At 39.7% G+C, this 22,572-nt stretch overlaps 1 protein-coding gene across 1 annotated transcript in view; it reads right to left on the bottom strand.

Annotated features, from left to right (window-relative positions):
* Positions 1-22,572, bottom strand: part of LOC309569394 (uncharacterized protein) — a 326,566-nt gene that overhangs the window by 5,282 nt on the left and 298,712 nt on the right. The window contains exons 30-31 of the mRNA XM_082275209.1: positions 12,925-13,095; positions 601-826 (exon numbers count right to left, since the gene is read on the bottom strand). Coding sequence (XP_082131335.1) covers positions 601-826; positions 12,925-13,095 — 397 coding nt within the window. The remainder of the gene's footprint in view (positions 1-600; positions 827-12,924; positions 13,096-22,572) is intronic.

Raw genomic sequence — 22,572 nt, 5'->3', positions numbered from 1 at the left:
TTTCAGTAATTGGTACCATAGCTTCTAGACTCAATAACTTTCACACAGACTAAATAATATACACTAATTTGGGTTAATTTTACCAGAGACATGTAGCAGTATACATTTTGGCCCAAATGTATGAAGAAAAATTAATTTTTTGCAAAATTTTATAATTGAAACTAAAAAAAAGTGTTTTTTTTTCAAAATTTTTGCTCTTTTTTTGCATATATCACGGAAAAAAAAAACCCCAGTTGTGATCAAATACCACCAAAAGAAAGCTCTATTTGTGTGAAAAAAATGATAAAAATTTTGTTTGGTTACAGTGTAGCATGACTGAGCAATTGTCATTCAAAGTGTGAGAGTGCTGAAAGCTGAAAATTGGTCTGGGCAGGAAGGGTGTCTAACTGCTCTGTATGGAAGTGGTTAATATCCTGTGAACCCCAGAATATGCAATAAATGAAAAAACAAGGTGGGGGAGTGATACCCTTACTGGCACACATCCCTCATAGACCATTCTAACCTCCTAAACATTTCTCTGCCCAGCTCAGACAGCTATGTAAGACCATTGTTCTACATGGTTTAGGAGCAATAATTATTGAGCATAAGGAATGGGCTTACCCTGGGATATGTCCCTCTCAGCTTCATCATACTGCTGTAAAGTTTTATGTAGGCTAGCACGATTGAAGTATGCAGCAGAGGATACTGGGCACAGATCAATGACCATGTGGAAGTCGTGAAGAGCTCCTTGCACATCTTGTAAAAGCATGTTAGTAATGCCTCTGTTCAGAGCAGCCGATTCATTGCTAGGATCTAGCTCCATGGCTCGAGAGTAGTATTCTTTTGCCTGCAAAATCCACAATACATAAATCTTTGAATTGCGTTAAAACAAATGAGCCAAGGATGACTGATAGAGAACCGTCTTGCTGCTAAATTATTCAAGTTGAAAAACAAATAAGGAAGAATAATTGATTTTACAAATTAGTTAAACATAAAACAGATGTGTGTGGGCAAAGCCACCCCACTTCGAATCTCTTATCACTGACTGTCAAAAAAGATGTATACTAAAATATAAAACAGCTCTAAGGAATAATTCATGATAGGCAAATACTCATCTTGTACAGAAAATCACTAATGAATATCGCTCAAAATACATCACTAGAAATTATTATAAATACTATCAAATATTAAAGTCGGTTAGCTAAAACTATGTAAGTATGCTGGAAGACTGCCAAAGAGCTCTGTCAAAGTGATATTCAGGCTTTCTGAATAATGCAAATACAAGCTAAGTTAACCCTTACAACCAATAATCATTTAATTTTCAATTTTCTGGCTGCTCTAAACTAAGTAATTGATTTTTGGGGGGATTTTATGGATAGAAGTCCAAACATTTTTGTTTGTTAGAATGGGGAACCAGTTACAACCAGTTACAAGGTTTTATTGCTGAAAATAAATAATTGTAAAAAAGTTTACTACAATATTATTAGGACAAAGTTATTAGAAAAAATGCTTACCCATATTCTCTTCATCAATAGAAAGACATTGCATCAAATATTTTTTCTAGTTTCCGACAACTAGCCTACCCCCAGCCATTGCCCTATTGTCAACGATCCCTGGGTCCATCGCCATTTTATGGCATTGTTTACTAGCGGCTCCGGTGGCTATATCCTGACACTGGAAATCTACCTCCTCACCTCTTGGAAAGGGCCCAGATTTTAAATGAGATCTTTGCAATGGAAACTTAGGTTGCCAAAGTTGGCCCTGATCCTGAAAAGATACGCACCACATGGACGTGCTGGCGGAACTTTAGTGAATCTTTCACTTTGCTAGCTTTAGTGGCAAAATATCTGGTTCACTCCTCTTGAGGTTTCGTCAAGCATTTTTGGATTCTTCCTTCCTATTCTAGTCACCTACATATTTCCTCCTAAAAATCCCAATTTACAGTACCAATTTTAAGGTTTCCTTTTTAAGTGATATGTTTCCAACAATTGGTTTTCCTAATGGTTCTCAAGCATACTGCCTTCTACAGGGTTATCGTATATCCATCGTATTTCAAATCTAGATATCCTGTACAAATATGCATTTTTGCTATGGTATGGTAATCACATGCCTATTTTTATGTTAATACTTTGAAAAGCTTTTTGAATACATAGTTATTTGACAGAAAACATTTTTTCTTGTGCATAAGCAAAAACCCTTCTATGCATAGAAAACCAATAGTAATTATTTAGGTGCAAAATTAAATTTTTATGACATTCTTGCACATCCTTCTCAACGATCAAGCTAGTCTCTAACAAAGGTGTAATCTACAATCTAAATATTTAGAAAAAATCAACCACACTAACAGCGCTAGCGAATGGATTTGCTTCAGACAAGGTATATAAATGGAATGATAACAGGCAAATGGTGCAGTTTAACAAAACTAGCCAGTTTACATGGATAACAGTCCAAATGTCGAGGGAAGGGTGTGAAGCAACTCTGATACACCACAATTCAACCAATCACCGGTGCTCTCCCCTCTCCTCTGGAACTTACCAGATTAATAGTCAAAAACACTTCCTCAGAGTGAAATCAAATCACCATATGGACGTCTCCAACCCCCGAAAGCTCGGATCTCCTTAATACCTTATTAACCTTCATATGTCACTCCATTCATGATGACATATAAATGAAGAGTAAGGGGCATATAGTGTAATTCCGCAAAATTTATTGTTAAAAAGTACACACAAGTATGACCCCACTCCCCTCAAGATGTCTACTTACAAAATTAGATCTGAATGAAGGCATTCAAAAAATATACATAGACGCTTGATGACCATCACTCAATCCGTGTAATGCATAAAGATCATAGCGTAGCCAGGCGTCAGTCTAATTGAAAGGCGACCGCGCACACACGCCCTGACGTTTCGTCACTAAGACTTCCTCCGAGAGCGTGTGTGCGCGGCGCGGTCCGCCTATGTTTTAACTGTACTACGACGCATGCGACTCGGCAACAGCGCCGATACCCGGAAGTGAACGTAGACCGTCCTCCTCCGTTTCGCAACGTCATTTCCTGCAGGCGGACTTCCGCCCAGGACAACGTCACTGCCTGCCGCCGGACTTCGGCCCAGGGCGACGATACACACAACTGTCTACTCCCGATGTCTCCCATGGATGTCCACACACTAGCGAAGACCCGGGCATATGGATACCCTGAATTAATGCTTACTTATGACCAAAAACAATCTATAAATACCGCATCCATGTATCGTATTGAATGCCTGTCATTTCACATATGAACAACATTAGGTCATAAACCACATTAATCAATTTAAATATTAGATGTATCCAATATACCAATCATGGGAAAAATAAAAAGCTGAAAACAGATTGGTAGAAGAGTGTTTGGACAAAGTGTCATATAAAATGCACATATGTATATATACATTACCATAAATTAAAATACATAATCATGCATACACTCAGTGTATACCTATGACCCTATCCTTGCTAAAATGTATCCAAATATCATAAATAATTAAAATATTTCTTAAAATACTAAAATATCAACAAATAAAATAGCACACATCGAGAAAAAAGCTGGATAAGAATAATAAGATGATAAAGATTAATATAAACACAACTATTATAGAACCTGAACACCACATGATTAATAATTACTAATAAAACAATTTATATCCAAATCAATGTTTAAACCTTTGGGATGTAAGGATTCTGTTAAACAGATCCAGTGTGTTTCGCGTTTAGACAATTTGCGAACTCTGTTGGATCCTCTCCACACTGGATCAACCTTTTCCACCCCCCAAAATTTGAGATGTGTGGGATCACTATTGTGATAGTCACGAAAATGTAGGGATACGTTGTGATCCTTAAAACCATTTCTAATGTTTGTAATATGCTCCAACACTCTGATGGCGATGGTATGTTTAGTTCTTCCAATATACAGCAGATTACATGGACACTGTAAACAGTACACAACATGCGTACTGTTACATGTTATTAGGTCTTTTATCTGAAAGCATTGTCCGTTAGAAGGAGATGTAAACGTTGTAAGATTCCTCAGGTGTGAACGCACCTGTCTTCATGTTTTGCATTTTCTACATGCAAAGAAACCTACAGTCTTATCCCAAAATATTTTAGGTTTAATCGGGGGGTCCAACACTTTTTTTGACCACTTGGTCTCCAAAGGTGGGTCCTCGCCTATATATGAACTAAGGGTTCTCAGGTAGTAACCCATTCAAAATTTTGTCAATACATAATACAGGCCAATGCTTTTTAAAAATCTGCTCAACCTCCTGATACTGTGCGTTATACTGGGTTAAAAAACTCCATTCGTGCTCACGTGTGGGCTGTCTCACTGTATCCCTAAGACATTCATTTTGTGAGAGACTCCCTACCTCGGCAATAGTGGTGTCCAATTTGTTGACTTCATATCCCTTTTCCACAAATCTTTGTTTCTGACTTGGGCCTGGGCTACAAAATCCTCGTCCGTGGTGCAGTTTCTCCTTACTCTGAGAAACTGTCCCCTCGGAATGTTGGACAACCATTTATGATGATGGCCACTCTGGACGGGGAGATATCCATTCCGGTCAGTGGGCTTAAAATAGACCTTGGTCTTTAGACCACCTTCCAGAAGGGATATCTCCACGTCCAGGAAATGAATGTTCGTTCGACTCCAATTGAAATCCAATTTTATATTATTGGAATTCTTATTCAGTTTCCCACAGAATTCCGAAAGAGAGGATTCGTTCCCTGCCCAAATAAAGAACAAATCGTCTATATAGCGAAGATAAATTAATAGTTCTCTATATTGGGTGGCATATATGTAGCGGTCCTCCCACTCGCCCATGAATATATTTGCCAGGCTTGGATCGAACTTGGCTCCCATTGCCACACCTCTCTGTTGCTGATAAAACACATTGTTGAACCAAAAATAATTATGTGCCAAACAAAAGTCCAAGGCATCCTTCAAAAATCTCTTTTGGCACTCAGGAATGTCACCCCGTTTGCTAAAAGCCCAATTGAATGCCAGAAAGGCATCCTCATGTTGTATGATCGTATATAATGAGGCTACATCCCCTGTTACCAGGAAGATGTCCTCACTATTAGGTAAAACCAAATCCTTAAGCGACAGAAGAAATGCCTTTGTGTCAAGTAGATACGATCTCAATTGGATCACACTAGTTTGTAAAAAGTGATCTAAATATTCCCCCAATCTAGATGAAACCGATTGTATCCCATTTACAATGGGCCTAGCCGGGGGATTTACTTGATCTTTGTGCACCTTCGGCAAGGTGTAAATAGTTGGAACTCTACTAAAACTCGGTACAAGGTATTGTTTTTCTTTTTTAGAAAGAATATGTGTATCGTAACCTCTATCTATCAGTGCACTCAGTTCGCGTCTATACTGTAAGGTAGGGTCTTTTTCCAAAACTCTATATGTGTCAGCATCGGCGAGAAGGGAGGTCAGTTGGGCATGATAGGATTCCTTTTTCAATAATACTACACCTCCCCCCTTGTCCACCGGTCTGATAATCACATCTTTTCTTTTTTCAAGAGATTGTAACCCATCCTGAATGTATCTGGGATTCACCACTTTCTTTGTGGGAATCTCCTTGAGGTCACGAATCACAAGGTTTTTAAATACCTCAATATGCTGATTCGAGGACTGTTGTGGGTTAAACAGTGAATTATTTTTAAGTCCACTGTCAACACCCATTGAGTAATTCATCAGTCTAGCTCTAGTAGAGCCTACCGATCGTGCCGGATTAAGATAATATTTCTTAAGATTTATTTTTCTTATGTATTTATGCAAATCCACGTACACATTGAATTTGTTTACCGGTTTCTGTTTGGCACATTTTAGACCTGCATGCAATATATTCAATTCTTTTTTAGTCAAGGTCACATCTGCTAGGTTATAAATACCATTTAGTCGAAATTCCTCCTTTTTTTGCTGTTTGCGTCCGGCCCTACATCCCCTGACATGTGGTGTGAAGGAACTCTGATACACCACAATTCAACCAATCACAGGTGCTCTCCTCTCCTCTGGAACTCACCAGATTAATAGTCAAAAACACTTCCTCAGAGTGAAATCAAATCACCATATGGACGTCTCCAACCCCCGAATGCTCGGATCTCCTTAATACCTTATTAACCTTCATATGTCACTAGGGATGTAACAATATCAAAATCTCACAGTACGATACAATTTCGATATTGACCTCGCGGTACGATATTTATTGCGATATTGTGGAAAAGCTCACGGTATTGTTAAATAGCTCATGATAGTGTTTGTGATGATAATAGCGAAAAAATACCGACATTTATTCTGCTTTTGCCAGTCAACAGGCAATTTATTGTTGTATTTATGGATCCATGACAACATAAAACACTGATCACATAGTGCTTTTAAAGTGCAAGCTGTAGTCGGGAACATCAATATTCTGTATAGTAATATTTGGTTGCATAACTGATTCTTCTGTGCAATGTTCAAGTTAAGAAGCAGCTAGAACAATTGTAAACAAACAATAGGCAATTCCCTTTAAGTGCAAACAAAGATCAAGTTAAGTCAGGTTTAAACTTAAATAAAATAGTCAGTCAAAAAGCCTTTAAAAAAAAACACTGACCTATCATTTAGCTTAGTTCATGTTTTTCATCAGAAAGATCAAAATATCTACATTGCAAGAAAAAAAAAAAAAAAAAAACGTAAAAAAAATCCTTAAACTCTGGTCTATGTAGTTAACAATGATTTGTTCCGCGGGACTGTGTTTATTGCTCTTGCTTTTTGACGGGACACCTGTCCTTTTAATATTGTAACCCAACCACGACGATATATCTAGACGACCACGACGATATATCTAGACGACCACGACGATACGATATCGCGATATCGTCAATATTGTTACATCCCTATATGTCACTCCATTCATGATGACATGTAAATGAAGAGTAAGGGGCATATAGTGTAATTTCCGCAAAATTTATTGTTAAAAAGTACACACAAGTATGACCCCACTCCCCTCAAGATGTCTACTTACAAAATTAGATCTGAATGAAGGCATTCAAAAAATATACATAGACGCTTGATGACCATCACTCAATCCGTGTAATGCATAAAGATCATAGCGTAGCCAGGCGTCAGTCTAATTGAAAGGCGACCGCGCACACACGCCCTGACGTTTCGTCACTAAGACTTCCTCCGAGAGCGTGTGTGCACGGCGCGGTCCGCCTATGTTTTAACTGTACTACGACGCATGCGCACTCGGCAACAGCACCGATACCCGGAAGTGAACGTAGACCGTCCTCCTCCGTTGCGCAACGTCATTTCCTGCAAGCGGACTTCCGCCCAGGACAACGTCACTGCCTGCCGCCGGACTTCCGCCCAGGGCGACGATACACACAACTGTCTACTCCCGATGTCTGCCACGGATGTCCACACACTAGCGAAGACCCGGGCATATGGATACCCTGAATTAATGCTTACTTATGACCAAAAACAATCTATAAATACCGCATCCATGTATCGTATTGAATGCCCTTCATTTCACATATGAACAACATTAGGTCATAAACCACATTAATCAATTTAAATATTAGATGTATCCAATATACCAATCATGGGAAAAATAAAAAGCTGAAAACAGATTGGTAGAAGAGTGTTTGGACAAAGTGTCATATAAAATGCACATATGTATATATACATTACCATAAATTAAAATACATAATCATGCATACACTCAGTGTATACCTATGACCCTATCCTTGCTAAAATGTATCCAAATATCATAAATAATTAAAATATTTCTTAAAATACTAAAATATCAACAAATAAAATAGCACACATCGAGAAAAAAGCTGGATAAGAATAATAAGATGATAAAGATTAATATAAACACAACTATTATAGAACCGGAACACCACATGATTAACCACTTAAGCCCCGGAGGATTTGGCTGCTAAACGACCAGAGGGCATTTTGCGATTCGGCACTGCGTGACTTTAACGGACAATTGCGCGGTCGTGCGACGCTGTACCGAAACGAATTTGGCGTCCTTTTTTTCCCACAAACAGAGCTTTCTTTTGGTGGTATTTGATCACCTGTGCGATTTTTTGATCACGCGCTATAAACAAAAAAAGAGCGTAAATTTTGCAAAAATAGCAATATTTTTCCCTTTTTTTTATATGAAATTCCCCCAAAAAAAAATGTAAAAATCAAAATTTTTTAATATTTTCGGCCAATTTGTTTTATGCTACCTATGTTTGGTAAAAAAAATCGCAAAAAGCGTATTTTGATTGGTTTGCGCAAAAGTTATTGCGTTTACTAACAAAGGGAAAGATTTTTGTCATTTTTGTTGTTTTTTTTTTTAACGCGTAATGGCGGCGATCTGCGATTTTTTTTGCGGTACTGCGACATTGCGGCGGACAGATCGGACCCTTGACTGACATTTTTGACACTTTTGGGGTTACCAGTGACATTTCTACAGTAATCAGTGCTATACATATGCACTGTTACTGTAAAAATGCACTGGTAGTGAAGGGGTTAACTTTATTTGAGAGGGAGGGGCTGTGTGTGTCCCTAGGGGCGTGATTCTAACTGTGATTGGCTGTGGCTTCAACTGTATGCAGAGTGATCAATGGATCTACATAGTAGATCCATGTGATCAGCTCTCATACAGAGAGGAGAATGACAGGCAGCTTGTTTACACAAGCTGCCTGACTATCTCCCTCTCCCCCGCCGATCGCAGAGTGGCCGGCGGCGATCGGGTCCGCCGGTCACGCGCGCGGGGGGGTCCGTGACCACGCGGGAGCGGGAGCGCGCCTCCGGCGGCGCGCGCTCGCTCCCTAAACCCTCACAGGCGAGCGACGTAGACCTACGTCACTTTGCCTGTGAGGGGCTGACCGCCCACGTAGATAGTCGTGCGGCGGTCGGCAAGTGGTTAATAATTACTAATAAAACAATTTATATCCAAATCAATGTTTAAACCTTTGGGATGTAAGGATTCTGTTAAATAGATCCAGTGTGTTTCGCGTTTAGACAATTCGCAAACTCTGTTGGATCCTCTCCTTCCCTCGACATTTGGACTGTTATCCATGTAAACTGGCTAGTTTTGTTAAACTGCACCATTTGCCTGTTATCATTTCATTTATATACCTTGTCTGAAGCAAATCCATTCACTAGCGCGGTTAGTGTGGTTGATTTTTTCTAAATATTTAGATTGTCGAATACACCTTTGTTAGAATATTGCTTTGATTATAACAGCTGCTGAGACCTTTTGAGGTCACATAAGTACATCTATATCTCCTTGACTATCTCTGTTTAAAGTAGAGCGCAGGGTGAGTGTGTTCTTTTGCAATTGAGGGGGCATTGCAATTTTCTTCACTCAAGCTAGTCTGCTCAATTTTCCTACTCAGAGGGTAAATTCACAAAGCAAATAAAATCATCAGGTTATTGATGCTGAATATTTACAGTTTATATGGTCATGTACTGGCTCAGACAACAACCAACTTGCACCAGTATATAAGCATAGAATATTGAAAAGCAAAGCATCACTGCAACAGAAGATTGGCCAAGATAAATTGTGTGCATGTATCCAATATAGTGCAATGTTGTTTATTAGTTCAAACATGGTCCACAATGGCTGCATGAAAAAAAAAAAAAACAAAGTTCAAATGTCACCAAAGATATTTCCCAACAGGATAATGAACATATGAAGCCATGCCCGGGTCACCAGGTCATCAAAAATAGATCTCAATAGTAATCTATTGTTGGTTAAGGTAACCTAAAGCCAGCACATGTTGGAGTTTAGACGGATCCAAATGGTGGCCCGGAGGAGAGGTAGCGGCTGTCTAAGCCAAATGACCTGAGCGCTCTCCACTCTGGTCCCCCAGTTCGTTCTGGTGCACTCCCAGTTATGATTCATAGTTTGCTCGCTATTAATGCTGTTACCTTTTTTAGGCTTCCCCCCCAGCTCAACGTAATACTTACGCAGGTCCTAGATAAGTATAAGTGGTAGACAATTTGTTTCTGACATTACCCACCTCAGCGTAGATTGTGATTAAAAGTTCCTTCATAATTATGAACAATGGAGGTAATATGGAACGTTCAATTTAATACTGTTAATCAAAGTTTTAATTTTTGGTTTTTGCTTACATCTCATGTGCTTTTCTCCTTTCTCTTTTTTCTTTGGCTCTTCACTCCTGGGTTCGCTGAGGCATCCTCTAATGGTGGCATTCATTCACACTTTTGGAACTGGCTTCCCTGGACCCCCAGGCTAGATAGACTGTGTTCCCTACCACTTTCCTCCACTTCAACACTCATCCACCCCCAATGAGCACCATGATACAGGTATGTAACTAAATAAATCCGCGCTAAGGATGTCAAGGGATTGATAAAGTATGTGCACAAATAAGCTGCAGCCTCCCTTAAACTATAGCCAAAGGCTATTAAGATAGATAAATAAAATGGAAGGTGATGGCGCTGCTTATTTTATAAGGTGCAAATAAATATAAGATGTTTGAATATACAATATTAAAATATAAATATGATTGAGGAATAAGTAAATAGATAAAAGATGCGGAGGTAAAAAATCAATAACCAAGTAAAAAGATCAAACGTATGGTGTTGTAAGGGATATAGAATAATCTAAAAATATTTTAGAGGTATATAAGAGGAACAACCACCAGAGGGCGTAATAAAATTGCAAGATATGACAATAAATATGCTTGTGTATATGCCAAAAATAAAAATAAAAAATATATAAATATATGACAATACTAAATGAATTGATAAAACTTATAAAAGGTGTTGGTTCCGCAAGTGATAATATAAATAATAGTGGATAAATTAAATGATAAATAAATAGTGAAAAAGTGAAAAATGTGCGGGAAACTTTTATGCACGGGATAGGTGTGCAAAAAACGGTTGGTATAAAGTGCAACAAGAGGTGATAACAAATCAATGAATATATCAAGGTGGATCAAAAATTGAATGAATGTGCCAAAAAATTAATTATTTTGCGGGTGGATAAAAAGGTGCGGGAGATCTATTTGTGCAACGTGCAAAAAAATTGTGGTATTAAATCAGTCCATATAATAAAAATGAGTCCATAAAGTAGTGGTGATAACAAAAATATAGGTGAACAGGATGTCTTACGGTGACCCCCAAGGTGGGCGACTGGTGAGTGGTAAAGTGGCCCCTGGTAGAAAGACCTACTCACCAGATGTACCCACCCCACACAGGGGTATAGAGCGGGTACTGAAGAGGTGTCTTTTAATCCTGGCTCTGTGTAGTAGTTCCCTTCCTAGGGGAGATGTGATATGGGGTCCGGAGTGTCCTAAGTGGGGTCCGGTAGTAGGGTCCTGTGTTAATGTTGTGGTATCCAAAGCCTTGTGGGTAGATCGAGTATGGCCACTCAAGGGTATATGGATGGAAGGATCATGGAAAAAGAGAGCTCGATAGTGTATTATCGTTTTGCTAAAAAGTTTAATATTAATTCCAGCAGCAAAATGGGTACTCACATATACAAAATGAGAAAACAGCGAGGTATCGGCGTCCCGGAACGCAATGCGTTCCAACTAGAGACCGGAACCGGAAGTGACGTGACGGCGCTGTACGCGTTTCGTCATGTGACGTCTTCTGCCTTAGGCAGAAGACGCCACAATTTTTGTTGCACGTTGCACAAATAGATCTCCCGCACCTTTTTATCCACCCGCAAAATAATTAATTTTTTGGCACATTCATTCAATTTTTGATCCACCTTGATATATTCATTGATTTGTTATCACCTCTTGTTGCACTTTATACCAACCGTTTTTTGCACACCTATCCCGTGCATAAAAGTTTCCCGCACATTTATCACTTTTTCACTATTTATTTATCATTTAATTTATCCACTATTATTTATATTATCACTTGCGGAACCAACACCTTTTATAAGTTTTATCAATTCATTTAGTATTGTCATATATTTATATATTTATTTTTATTTTTGGCATATACACAAGCATATTTATTGTCATATCTTGCAATTTTATTACGCCCTCTGGTGGTTGTTCCTCTTATATACCTCTAAAATATTTTTAGATTATTCTATATCCCTTACAACACCATACGTTTGATCTTTTTACTTGGTTATTGATTTTTTACCTCCGCATCTTTTATCTATTTACTTATTCCTCAATCATATTTATGTTTTAATATTGTACATTCAAACATCTTATATTTATTTGCACCTTATACAATAAGCAGCGCCATCACCTTCCATTTTATTCATGATACAGGTATACTCACTTAATGTCAATGGCCTAAATTCTAACTTCAAAAGACATCTGGCAGTGAGGAGCTTCAGAGACTCGAGGGAAGAAGTAGTATTTGTACAAGAGACACATTTTGATATAAAAAAGCACTCTAGTGTTTACATCCAGATACTTCTCTCCGAGGCATTTAGCCTCTAACCCTAAAAAAAAAAAAAAAAAAAAAAAAAGACAGGAGTGGCTATTCTATTAAAAAAAGCTCTCCATTTACTCCCACAACCTCTTATGCTCTGGCAGAGAGCGAATGGACTTTATGGCACCACAAACTACTGTCTGTTAAAATTTAAACACTTTATTATCCATAACAAAAGAGATTAAAATTCATATTCAATTTACATCACAAACAAAATGATTGCTGGTACAAATATCAGCCCTGGTAGGAAATTGAATATGAATTTTAATCTCTTTTGCTATGGATAATAAAATGTTTAAATTTTAACAGATATGAGTTTGTGGTGCAATTAAAGTCCATTCTCTCTCTGCCAACCAATATCACTGAATTTAGGACGAGGCACAGTTTATCAGGTTGTGTCCACAGTACCACCCTATGTTGACATGTGAATTGATTTCTTCCTGGTAAGAAATAAGATTTGATTACAATCTTTTAACATCTTAATTTGGAGACATTACCTGTGAGAACTGACGGTTGTGAAGATACAGATTAGCTGCATTGAAGTAAGCCAGAGAGTATTTTGGATTGGCTGCAATTGCTGATTGATAATCTCTCATGGCATTTGGCAACTTCCCCATGAACTGGTGGATAACACCTCGGTTTGTTAGCAGCTGGGCCGTTACACCAAGCTGTGGGTAGAAGAGCAGAAAGTGATACATTTACTGTATAAGCAGTTTGTCATGTTGCATTGTTGTGGAAATCCGTCCACAACAATTATAAGGATTTGAAAACACATCATATCGGTAACATAATTTAAACCATTAGGTCACATCAAACAAATGATTTTCTATATGCTTCCTATCTCCCTTACTAAACGGAAACTTTATTCTAAGCCTATTTTCAGGTTTAGGTGAAGTAGGTTAGGATTTATGATGATAGAACTAAGAGGGTTTTCACTACCCCGTCTCAGGTTTAAACCTGACCCTTTGAGGTTCTGAATGGTTGTGAAATCCAAGAGAACTCAGATTAAAGCCCAATTCCAGGCTCATTTTATTTAAATATTGCTTTGTTCCTGGTTCCTGGTAAAATAAAATAGCAACTTTTGCCGCAATACTTTTATCTTCTCTTGGTAATGTCCCTGCCAGACGTACCATTCTACTATCTAGGACCAGTCCTCTTCCAGTTAAAAGCTCATATCATCATGCAGAAACATAAACCCTGCTTAGCCCAGTATTCGCAAGCCTCTTAAAGGGCCTGGCTGTAATTGGCTAGCATAATCCGGTCCTAAAACAATACATATCTGTAAGTAAATTTATTGTTGACATTATAACCAGTGTTCATTAATATGTATCGCCTACAGTCATACTATTTCCTTATGGCTGCTGAATGCTTGTACTGTTGCACTACCTGTAATCATTAGGATCTGTCAATTAAGCAAGGTATTTGATGTACATCTCTGGGCAACAGGTGGGTGCCACTATAATACATTTGAAACTTATTGTGGTAGTTTATTACTGTAGGGTTACTAATATACTTACCCCTATAGGTTGTGGGACATATAGTGAATGTGGCACATATACATTTCTTACCTGTGGTGCATATATCTTCCTAGGACAGGCTAGTGCTTATCTGTGGGTATTTGGTTAAATTGAGACATTTGCCATTATTATGCTATATGCTAATATATGCTTTGTTTTTTTTTCCTTTTACCGGTTTATGTTTAGTGGTTTTAATATTGAAATAAGGCTATTTACATGAATACTATAGAGCCAGTATGGGATACAGCTGTGGCGGCTATTTGGGGTTACCTCAAAGTGCTGCTATGAAGTGTTATGTGGAAATGCATGGTTGATTTAATCATGTTGTAGGTAAAGGGATTGTAAAGGCACCTTTTTTATTTTTTTTTAATTATTTACATAACAAACATGTCTATACTTACCTGCTCTGTGCAATGGAATTGCACACAGCAACCATGAACCTCCTCTTTTTAGGTCCCCTGCCACCACTCCTGGCCCCTCCCCTCTGTCTAGTGCCCCCATGGTAAACCTCTTCCCATTGGGGCACTCCTCAGTGCTCACACCTGAGCCCCGCTGCTACGTCCATTGACACACACAGCGGGACTCAGGCCTCGCCCCCTGCTACATCGACACTGACTTTGATTGACAGCACTGGGAGCCAATGGCTACTTCCAATAGTGGAGAATGTACCAAGCTCTATATTTATTGCATTAAAAAAAACATCTGGAACGGTAAGCATGTAAAATGTAAAAGTAACATCAAGTATTAGGTTAGGGTAAGTTTATAAAATGGAAATTACACCTTTTAATTTTACTTTAATAATACCTTAGCCTGAGAAATTATCAACAGCTGGCTGTAAGTTAAAGTGAAACTAAGCCCACTGATTTAACGGTTTTCCAAAACAGTAACATTTAAGGCATGCGATGAATGATAACTGTCACAGTTGTTTGTGCTCTCAACTGAACTGTCAAGCCATCAAACGGCGGTTGTCATAATAGATCACATAAGCAGCTCCATGGCAACTGCAGATCAAACATAAGCTAAGATGGCAGCTCCTTGATTACTACAACTTACTTCAAGGAGACAGACCGTAACAGCTTTATTGGCCAGGGGAGACTCCATCATTCCTCTTGGCTAAGATCTGTCCCTAGAAGTCAGTTCATTAGATTGAGGCGTAATTACCTGATAACTATTTAAAGCAGGTTATGGTGCAGATTTGTTGATAGGGGCTATAATGCTGGGGAGTTGGACAGACTAATCTCACAAGTTGGTAATGTGGATAGAGAGAGTATGTTAGGGATAGGACTAGAAATAATGATAGTGCTAAAGATTTTTTTTTTTCCTTTATTACCTCTTATTGCCACCAATATTTTGATATTAACAGGATATTTTCTAAACACTGGAAGGTCTTGAAGAAAGATCGACTCCTAGGTCCAAGTATTCCAGATTCTCCACAAGGGATTTTTTGGGGTGTACAACCATTGAGGCTTTACGATGCCCCCAATAAGACTACATGTTTCCTGGATATGAAAGGGTATTTCCCCTGTTGTAAATGTGCAGTGTGCAAATTAAACAAACTACGTGATAGGCAAATGTGTAGTTTTCAGACCCAAGTCACTTCCAAGACTTATGATATTAAATCTTTTATAACTTCCTCATCCATGATAAATGTGGTCTACCTTATCCTTTTTCCTTGCAGCCTGCAATATGTGGGCCGCACATTGAGAACCATGCAGGTTAGAGAAAAGGAGCATAAAGCCAGTATTAGGCAAGGCCTTTCAGGACACAGTGTCTCTATTAAGCATTATGCACAGCATCATGGCAAAAACCCTGAGGGCTCACTTTTTTGGCTACTAATAGATTCACTAGACATTGCAGGAGCATCTTTATCGGGCGGGACATTTCCAGGATGGAAAGCCACTGGATTTATGTTCTTAAAGAGGAGTTCCAGCCTGGGAAAAAAAAAATTAGAAGTCAGCAGCTACAAATACTGTCTAGGGAGCCCGCGATGTTGGCACGCCAAGCAGATCCATCAGCTCCGGGTGCAAGCACCGGTATCTTCACTAAAGCTACGTTCACATCTTGGCGTTGCTATTTACAGGCGTTTTTTAAGGCGTTTTATGGGCGTTTTTTCAGGCGTTTTACAGGCGTTTTTACAGGTGTTTTTGTGCAGGCGTTTTAGGTTGACTAGTAACCAATGGAAAAAATAAAAACGCCTGTAATCTGCCCAAAAAGAAGCTCATGCACTTTTTTGAGCGTTGGGCGTTTTGCTTAAAACGTCAAAACGCTCAGATGTGAACAGGGGCCATTGAAATGAATAGGATTTGTCTTGTTGGGCATTTTTTGAGTTGATCCTAGAGCAGAAAAACTCCCCAAAAACGCCTACATGTGAACTTAGCCTAAGGGCTTCACAGTCTGTTTCCTACTACACATGCGCGAGTCATGCTTTCTGAATGGTCCTGCTGTCTTCTGGGACCTGTGTGTCTCTCAGATGGCAGCAGGGGAAAAGAGGAGGGGCCAAAAATCACGTAGATCACCGCACGATTGCGGTGATCTTACCCAGAAGTGGGAGCGGGTACCTGGTGTTTATGGTTGCTCATTAAGTACTCTGTTCCTTATAACTTTTTTTGCATAAACCAATATTATTAAGCCTTGCATCTTATCTGTATTTAAGATGGCAGCCTCCCTTGTTGTAAAGATTTAGGAGGGTTTAGTTCTGCCTTAATGCCTAAACTTCTGAATAACACAAAACTTATGATCTTTTGCAGGGACTGTTGTAAGGTGTTATAGGAACTGATGCAGTCTGATCAATTTTATAGCTTAACAGTGGAGACAAGTCATTCCTGCGTGAAAGATTTCACTGTATAAATTTTAAACACAATTTAAAGGATTATTCTTTTATACGTTTGCCTCTCTGCTCTGCCCCGAGCAATTCACCTTGAACAAAAATATTTTCTCTCATAAAAAGATATTACTGTGAGGTTATTTTAATTAATGCCTATAACATATTTGTCACACTCTATTTTCTAAGGATGGCTTCAAAGGTGAACCATTATCCTCAGTGCACTGATATAGTACTAAGTTGCAAAGTAGATTAATGCTAGCTCAAAATACAACACATCAGTAGTATAATAGTGGTCGTTTAAAATGTACAGAAATGTGCCCATTTGTTTTATTTTGTACCTATTGTATGGTAAATAGTGAAAGTTTGATTATCTGCATGCATCTGTGCCTAGACATGCAATTTGTTGTGTGCAATAAATGCTTTTATAAGAACATTCTGTAGACACAGCTGTTTTTGCAGTCCCCTGGGAAGAATGACCATAAAAGCATGTGAAAACATAAGTTATAAAAATAAGTAATACATATTGGGGTTGATACAGTATACTAAAGGCAAATAGGCTTTTATACTTTGCAAGTAAATTTTCTCTAGAGTTTAGTAAATGTGATGACATTTCACTTTGCAAAGTATACCCAATCACAAGCAAGGAAAAAAGTTTTGTTGATGACTCATCTCAGTCACTATGCTCTGGGAAAAATTCCCTTGCAAAATGAACAGTCTTTTTTCCGTTATCAAATCAACCCCACTATATACAAAGTCCATTATTTCACTGCCCTTCATTGATTTACCAAATATGCCAGATTGCATTTTCATCTTGCCTAACACTTCTGAGGAAATATTACCAGGACTGATCACTGATGTCCTAAACCCGTCTTTCTTAAAACTTTTTACCTCAGGGCAACCTTTGAAATAATTTTCAGGTCTCTGGGAACCCCTGCTAAAACCACTTTATTAGTGGTCAGTGGGTATGATGCCCTTGGTGGTTAGTAGACAGAATGCCTCCCCCTTAATGAGTATTTTGTCACTTCCGGTTTTGCTGGTTGTAAACAAACCATTTTTGTGTAAATCTAAAGTGGTAAGTTGTAAAGGCGTTTAAAATTGCGCTGCCTGTGAATTACCCATAGGTGGCGCTTTAAAGAGTTATATATTTGGTATTTATTTACTTGCCATAAATTCATCATTTATATTTTACAAAACAATTGGGTATTATATTGTATTTATTGTTTTTGTGCATTGAAATTTATTAAAGTGTATTTTTTCCAATTTTTTCCAAATACCATGTGACAGAAAAAATTTCAATACCCACCATATTATTCTCTAGAGCCTCTGCTTTATATATATATATATATATATATATTGTAAGGGATTAGCTCGGTGGTAGGCGTGAATGACCCCTTTGGGGGTGCGTTTTCACAGAGAGATAGCCGAGCAGTGGTTGCAAACAACACTTTGATTTATTCATGCAATTTACTTCACACAATTGCAAGCCTCAAAACAGCCAAAATAAAATAAAACAAAAAAAATCCTTGCCACTGTGGGCGGCTACCTTCTCACACACTGGAACCTATCTAATGAAGTCTGTCCCCAACCTACTGTTGGGCAGACTTGGCTGGTCATACAGCAGACTCTCAATAGTCCATGTTTTATCTCTTCACACGGCAAACAGTTCATTTAACATGTCCCTTTTCCTCTTCATATGGAACATGTCCCTTTGTTTTCTTTCCACATAGCAAAACAGTCCATGTCCTCACCTTTGAGAAGTCTTCACACTTGTTTACCCTCCTTAGCGCACATCACTTCAGGGGGTCTTCTCCCATGCTCACCAGCTTGTCGGGAGGCACTCATCTGTCTGTCCTCCTCTCCCAGCCCACATGGCGACAGGAGGCAGCAGTCCTTCTCCCATGCCCACACGGCGTCGGGGAGGCACACGTCTGTCCTCCTCTCCCAGCCCACACGGCGACAGGAGGCAGCAATCCATAGACTTCCTTTGGACAAATTATAGAGGCCTTAACTTCCTCATTCCGAACAGCTGAAGGCCTTTCAACTTCCTTAGACAGTTCTGGCTACCTCTGCAGCCGACACCCTATAGTAATTGGTGATTTGTCTAACCCAGGTGGAAGTGTAGCTCCTGTCTGTGACTACATTCACAGATTTACCTGACTTCCTGTCACATACCCCCCCTCTCGTTTCAACCCTAGGGTTGGGACACAGTTTTCATGGCACGCATGTGTCAGGCACTTCTCTTGACTCTCACTGATAAGCCTTCTATTATCCTCACGTAGACGGATGAAACTGTTTCTGTCATCTTCATTGACAGATTTCTCATAAATGTCACACAGTTTGTCTCTCATCTCACATACACATTCTTCCACTGCATTTTTGGCATCATTTCGCTTCTTCTCAAGTTTGTCTTGCATACAAGTTTGTCCTATCCGCCATGGAGGACCGTGATCCATAGGCAACTCAATTGGGCTAGTCTTAATGTCTTCAACATTCTTGAGCCGCCTCTCTCTGCAATCCATAAATGTTTTCCACAAAACTTTGAGAACCTCTGCTTCACTAAGCTTTGTTCCAAGTAGGGACTCTTGACGTCCCTCTGTGACTTGAGTTGCCTCTCCATACAGCAGTACACAATCATTGACTCTTTGTTTCTTGAGCTTAGCTTGCTCTAAGGTGCTGTGCAGAGGGCCTTCCATTTGCCACAACAAGCTGTCACACATTTCTTCATAGTGACCCCTGTTCATTTTTCCAGAGACATCATCAACTTTCCTTCCACCAACATATGGGTCAAAGGCAACAACACAGTTGAACCCTGCGATATGGGTAGTATCCATTACAGATTTCTTCAATGCACTTTCTGCTGAACTATTTGACAGCTCAAGGTCACCTAGTTCCTTTTCTCTATCTGAATTCCACATGGAATGCATCTCAAGATCACGATCAAACTTCTGCCACCTGTCTTTCAGTTCCATTTTAGAAATCTTCCCTGAAAGGCACTTATTCATTTGCTTCACGTTTTCACCAACAGCCTTAGTTTTCTCCACTAGGGGGCGTTTGCTTTTTTCTCCCAGATTTATATCACTTGCTTTAGTTTTCTGCGCTTTAGTTTTCTCCACTAGGTTTTCAGCCTGAACTGAGAAATTACCACATTTCTTACACAACTCCTTTGTTTGCTGAAGCTCTAATGATACATTTTCCAATGCTTGAAGTTTTTGAAGGAACGGTTTATTCCAAAGGGGTGATTCAAACAACATGTCATCACATTTCTGAGGCTCACTCAGGACAGACCCCAAAACACTGATCCTTTTAAAAACTGCATCAGGCACACTATCCCCTCTTTGGGACAGATCCTCTGTTGCCTGTAATTCCTCTTCCAGTTCCTGCAACTGAAACTTCATCTCTTCTACTTGCTGTTCTAAGTCTCGCTTAGACTTTTCTAGCTCCTGAACGCTTTTCACAACATCATCCTTGGAGCTGACCAAATCTTCCATTTCTGTACACAGCTGTTGGTTAACTCTTTCTAGTTCAACCTTACACTCTAGAGCTTCCTCCAAGGAGCGAGCCAAGAACAGGGCTTTGCTCTCGTTATCACGCGCCTCCGTTTTTGCACGGTCGCGTTCTTCTGCACATTTTGCAGACACAGTCTTCTCCTCACCAAGCATCTGATCAAACTTCTTTTTCACATCTTCAACACACTCTAATGAACCAACGCTTTCTTCCATGCGTTTTTTCATATCCGCTATCTGAGCTTGCAATGTTGCGACTTGCTCTGATAGGTTTTTCTTTGCTTCCTCCTCCTCTTTTAATTGTTCCAGGAAGCCATTTTTCACATCTTCCATTTGTTTGAGCTTTGTGCTAAAACTCAGCCTTTGACACCTCTCTTCCTGTAAGAGTTCCTGTGTGTCTTGCAGCTGCGATTCCAAGATAGAAAAATCTTCTGCAATTTCTCTAGATTTTCTGTCTGCTTGAGAAAGCTGATTTGTGACACTGTCCAACTCAACCTGCAATCGGTTTGGCTTCTCTGACAGCTTAGCACACACTCGGTCACCTTCTGACACCTTGACTTGCGATTCCTGCAGCTGTGCCTCTACTTTTTTTCTCTTGTGTTCAGAATATCCTTTTCCCTGCAGAAGAGCCTTCACCTCATTGGCTAGTTTCTGGGAATGAGACTGTAATTCTGCCACACAGGCTTCTTTCTCCTTTAACTGCTGCTGGAAACGTTGGGCTTCACCTTTCCAACTTTCACAGTCTGCACGTAATTCATCTACCACATTGCTCAAAGTGGTGAGCTCATACACAGTACTCAGTAATTTAGCCTCTCTTTCACTTTTCTCGTTGTCGCTGAGAGACAATGTCGTTTTCAGAGCGACATTCTGTTCCTGCGCCCCCTGCAGGACTATTTTTGTAGCTTCCAAACACTGAAGACTTTTTTCCAGCTGATTACGCAACTCCAACATTTCACACATACTTTGCTTCTGCAAAGTCTGAATTTCACTTTCCTTTTCCATGAGGATGGTATCTTTCTCCATTATAGTCTCTCTGCGTTTGTGCAACTCGGAAAAAAGAAGAGCAGTGGATTCTTCCCACTGGAACACCTGAGCCTGCACGTTTCTATGCTCCATCCTAAGCAACTCCAGGGCTCGTTCCTTTTCTTCCATTTTCCATTCCAAGGCATCCAACTCAGCCCTGCACACATACTCGGTTTCCTCCAAACCGATGGCCTCCATTGGCTGCTGGCGTCTCTGTTTCCAGCCTGCCATGCTCTCTTGGTGAGTCTTTTGTTGAGCTGCAAAGCTCCGCTGAAAATCCGCATTTTCCCCAGTGTTGCTAGGGACAACAACCTTTCTCTTTAGCCGATTCCGTTCAGGCATGGATGGGGCTGGTTCAGACGGTAGCATCCCCTCCATCCATAGAATCCGGTCTCTCATTTCATCTATCTTTGCATTTTTCAGGCGTTTTGAATGCCCCATCTTCAAAATCCACAAACAAATTTTTCACAGTCCAGCAAAAAATTTTCAGACCACTGTCTCTTTAACACATGTAGTTTTTCTCTCTCTTTCAAGATCTCTTTTCCTGCACACACAGTTTGTGCAGTCCCTTGCACCAGACACAACAAAGTTCATCAAAAATTTTGAGACCGCTGTCTCTTTAAAACACGTTTTTTTCTCTTTCAGGATCTTCTCTCCTGCACACATAGATTGTGCAATCTCGTGCACCAGACAAAGTTCATCAAACATATGCACTTCCTTGCAGGGATCTCTGCTTCTGCCCGCATCCTCCACCATATGTAAGGGATTAGCTCAGTGGTAGGCGTGGATGACCCCTTTGGGGGTGCGTTTTCACAGAGAGATAGCCGAGCAGTGGTTGCAAACAACACTGATTTATTCATGCAATTTACTTCACACAATTGCAAGCCTCAAAACAGCCAAAATAAAATAAAACAAAAAAATCCTTGCCACTGTGGGCGGCTACCTTCTCACACACTGGAACCTATCTAATGAAGTCTGTCCCCAACCTACTGTTTCGCAGACTTGGCTGGTCATACAGCAGACTCTCAATAGTCCATGTTTTATCTCTTCACACGGCAAACAGTTCATTTAACATGTCCCTTTTCCTCTTCATATGGAACATGTCCCTTTGTTTTCTTTCCACATAGCAAAACAGTCCATGTTCTCACCTTTGAGAAGTCTTCACACTTGTTTACCCTCCTTAGCGCACATCACTTCAGGGGGTCTTCTCCCATGCTCACCAGCTTGTCAGGAGGCACTCATCTGTCTGTCCTCCTCTCCCAGCCCACACGGCGACAG

The sequence above is a fragment of the Pelophylax lessonae genome (genome assembly GCF_965119305.1).
Source record: "Pelophylax lessonae genome assembly, chromosome: 13".
Lineage (NCBI taxonomy): Eukaryota > Metazoa > Chordata > Amphibia > Anura > Ranidae > Pelophylax > Pelophylax lessonae.
Note: the sequence above shows the minus strand (reverse complement) of the source record. Positions and strands in the feature narration are given on the sequence as shown.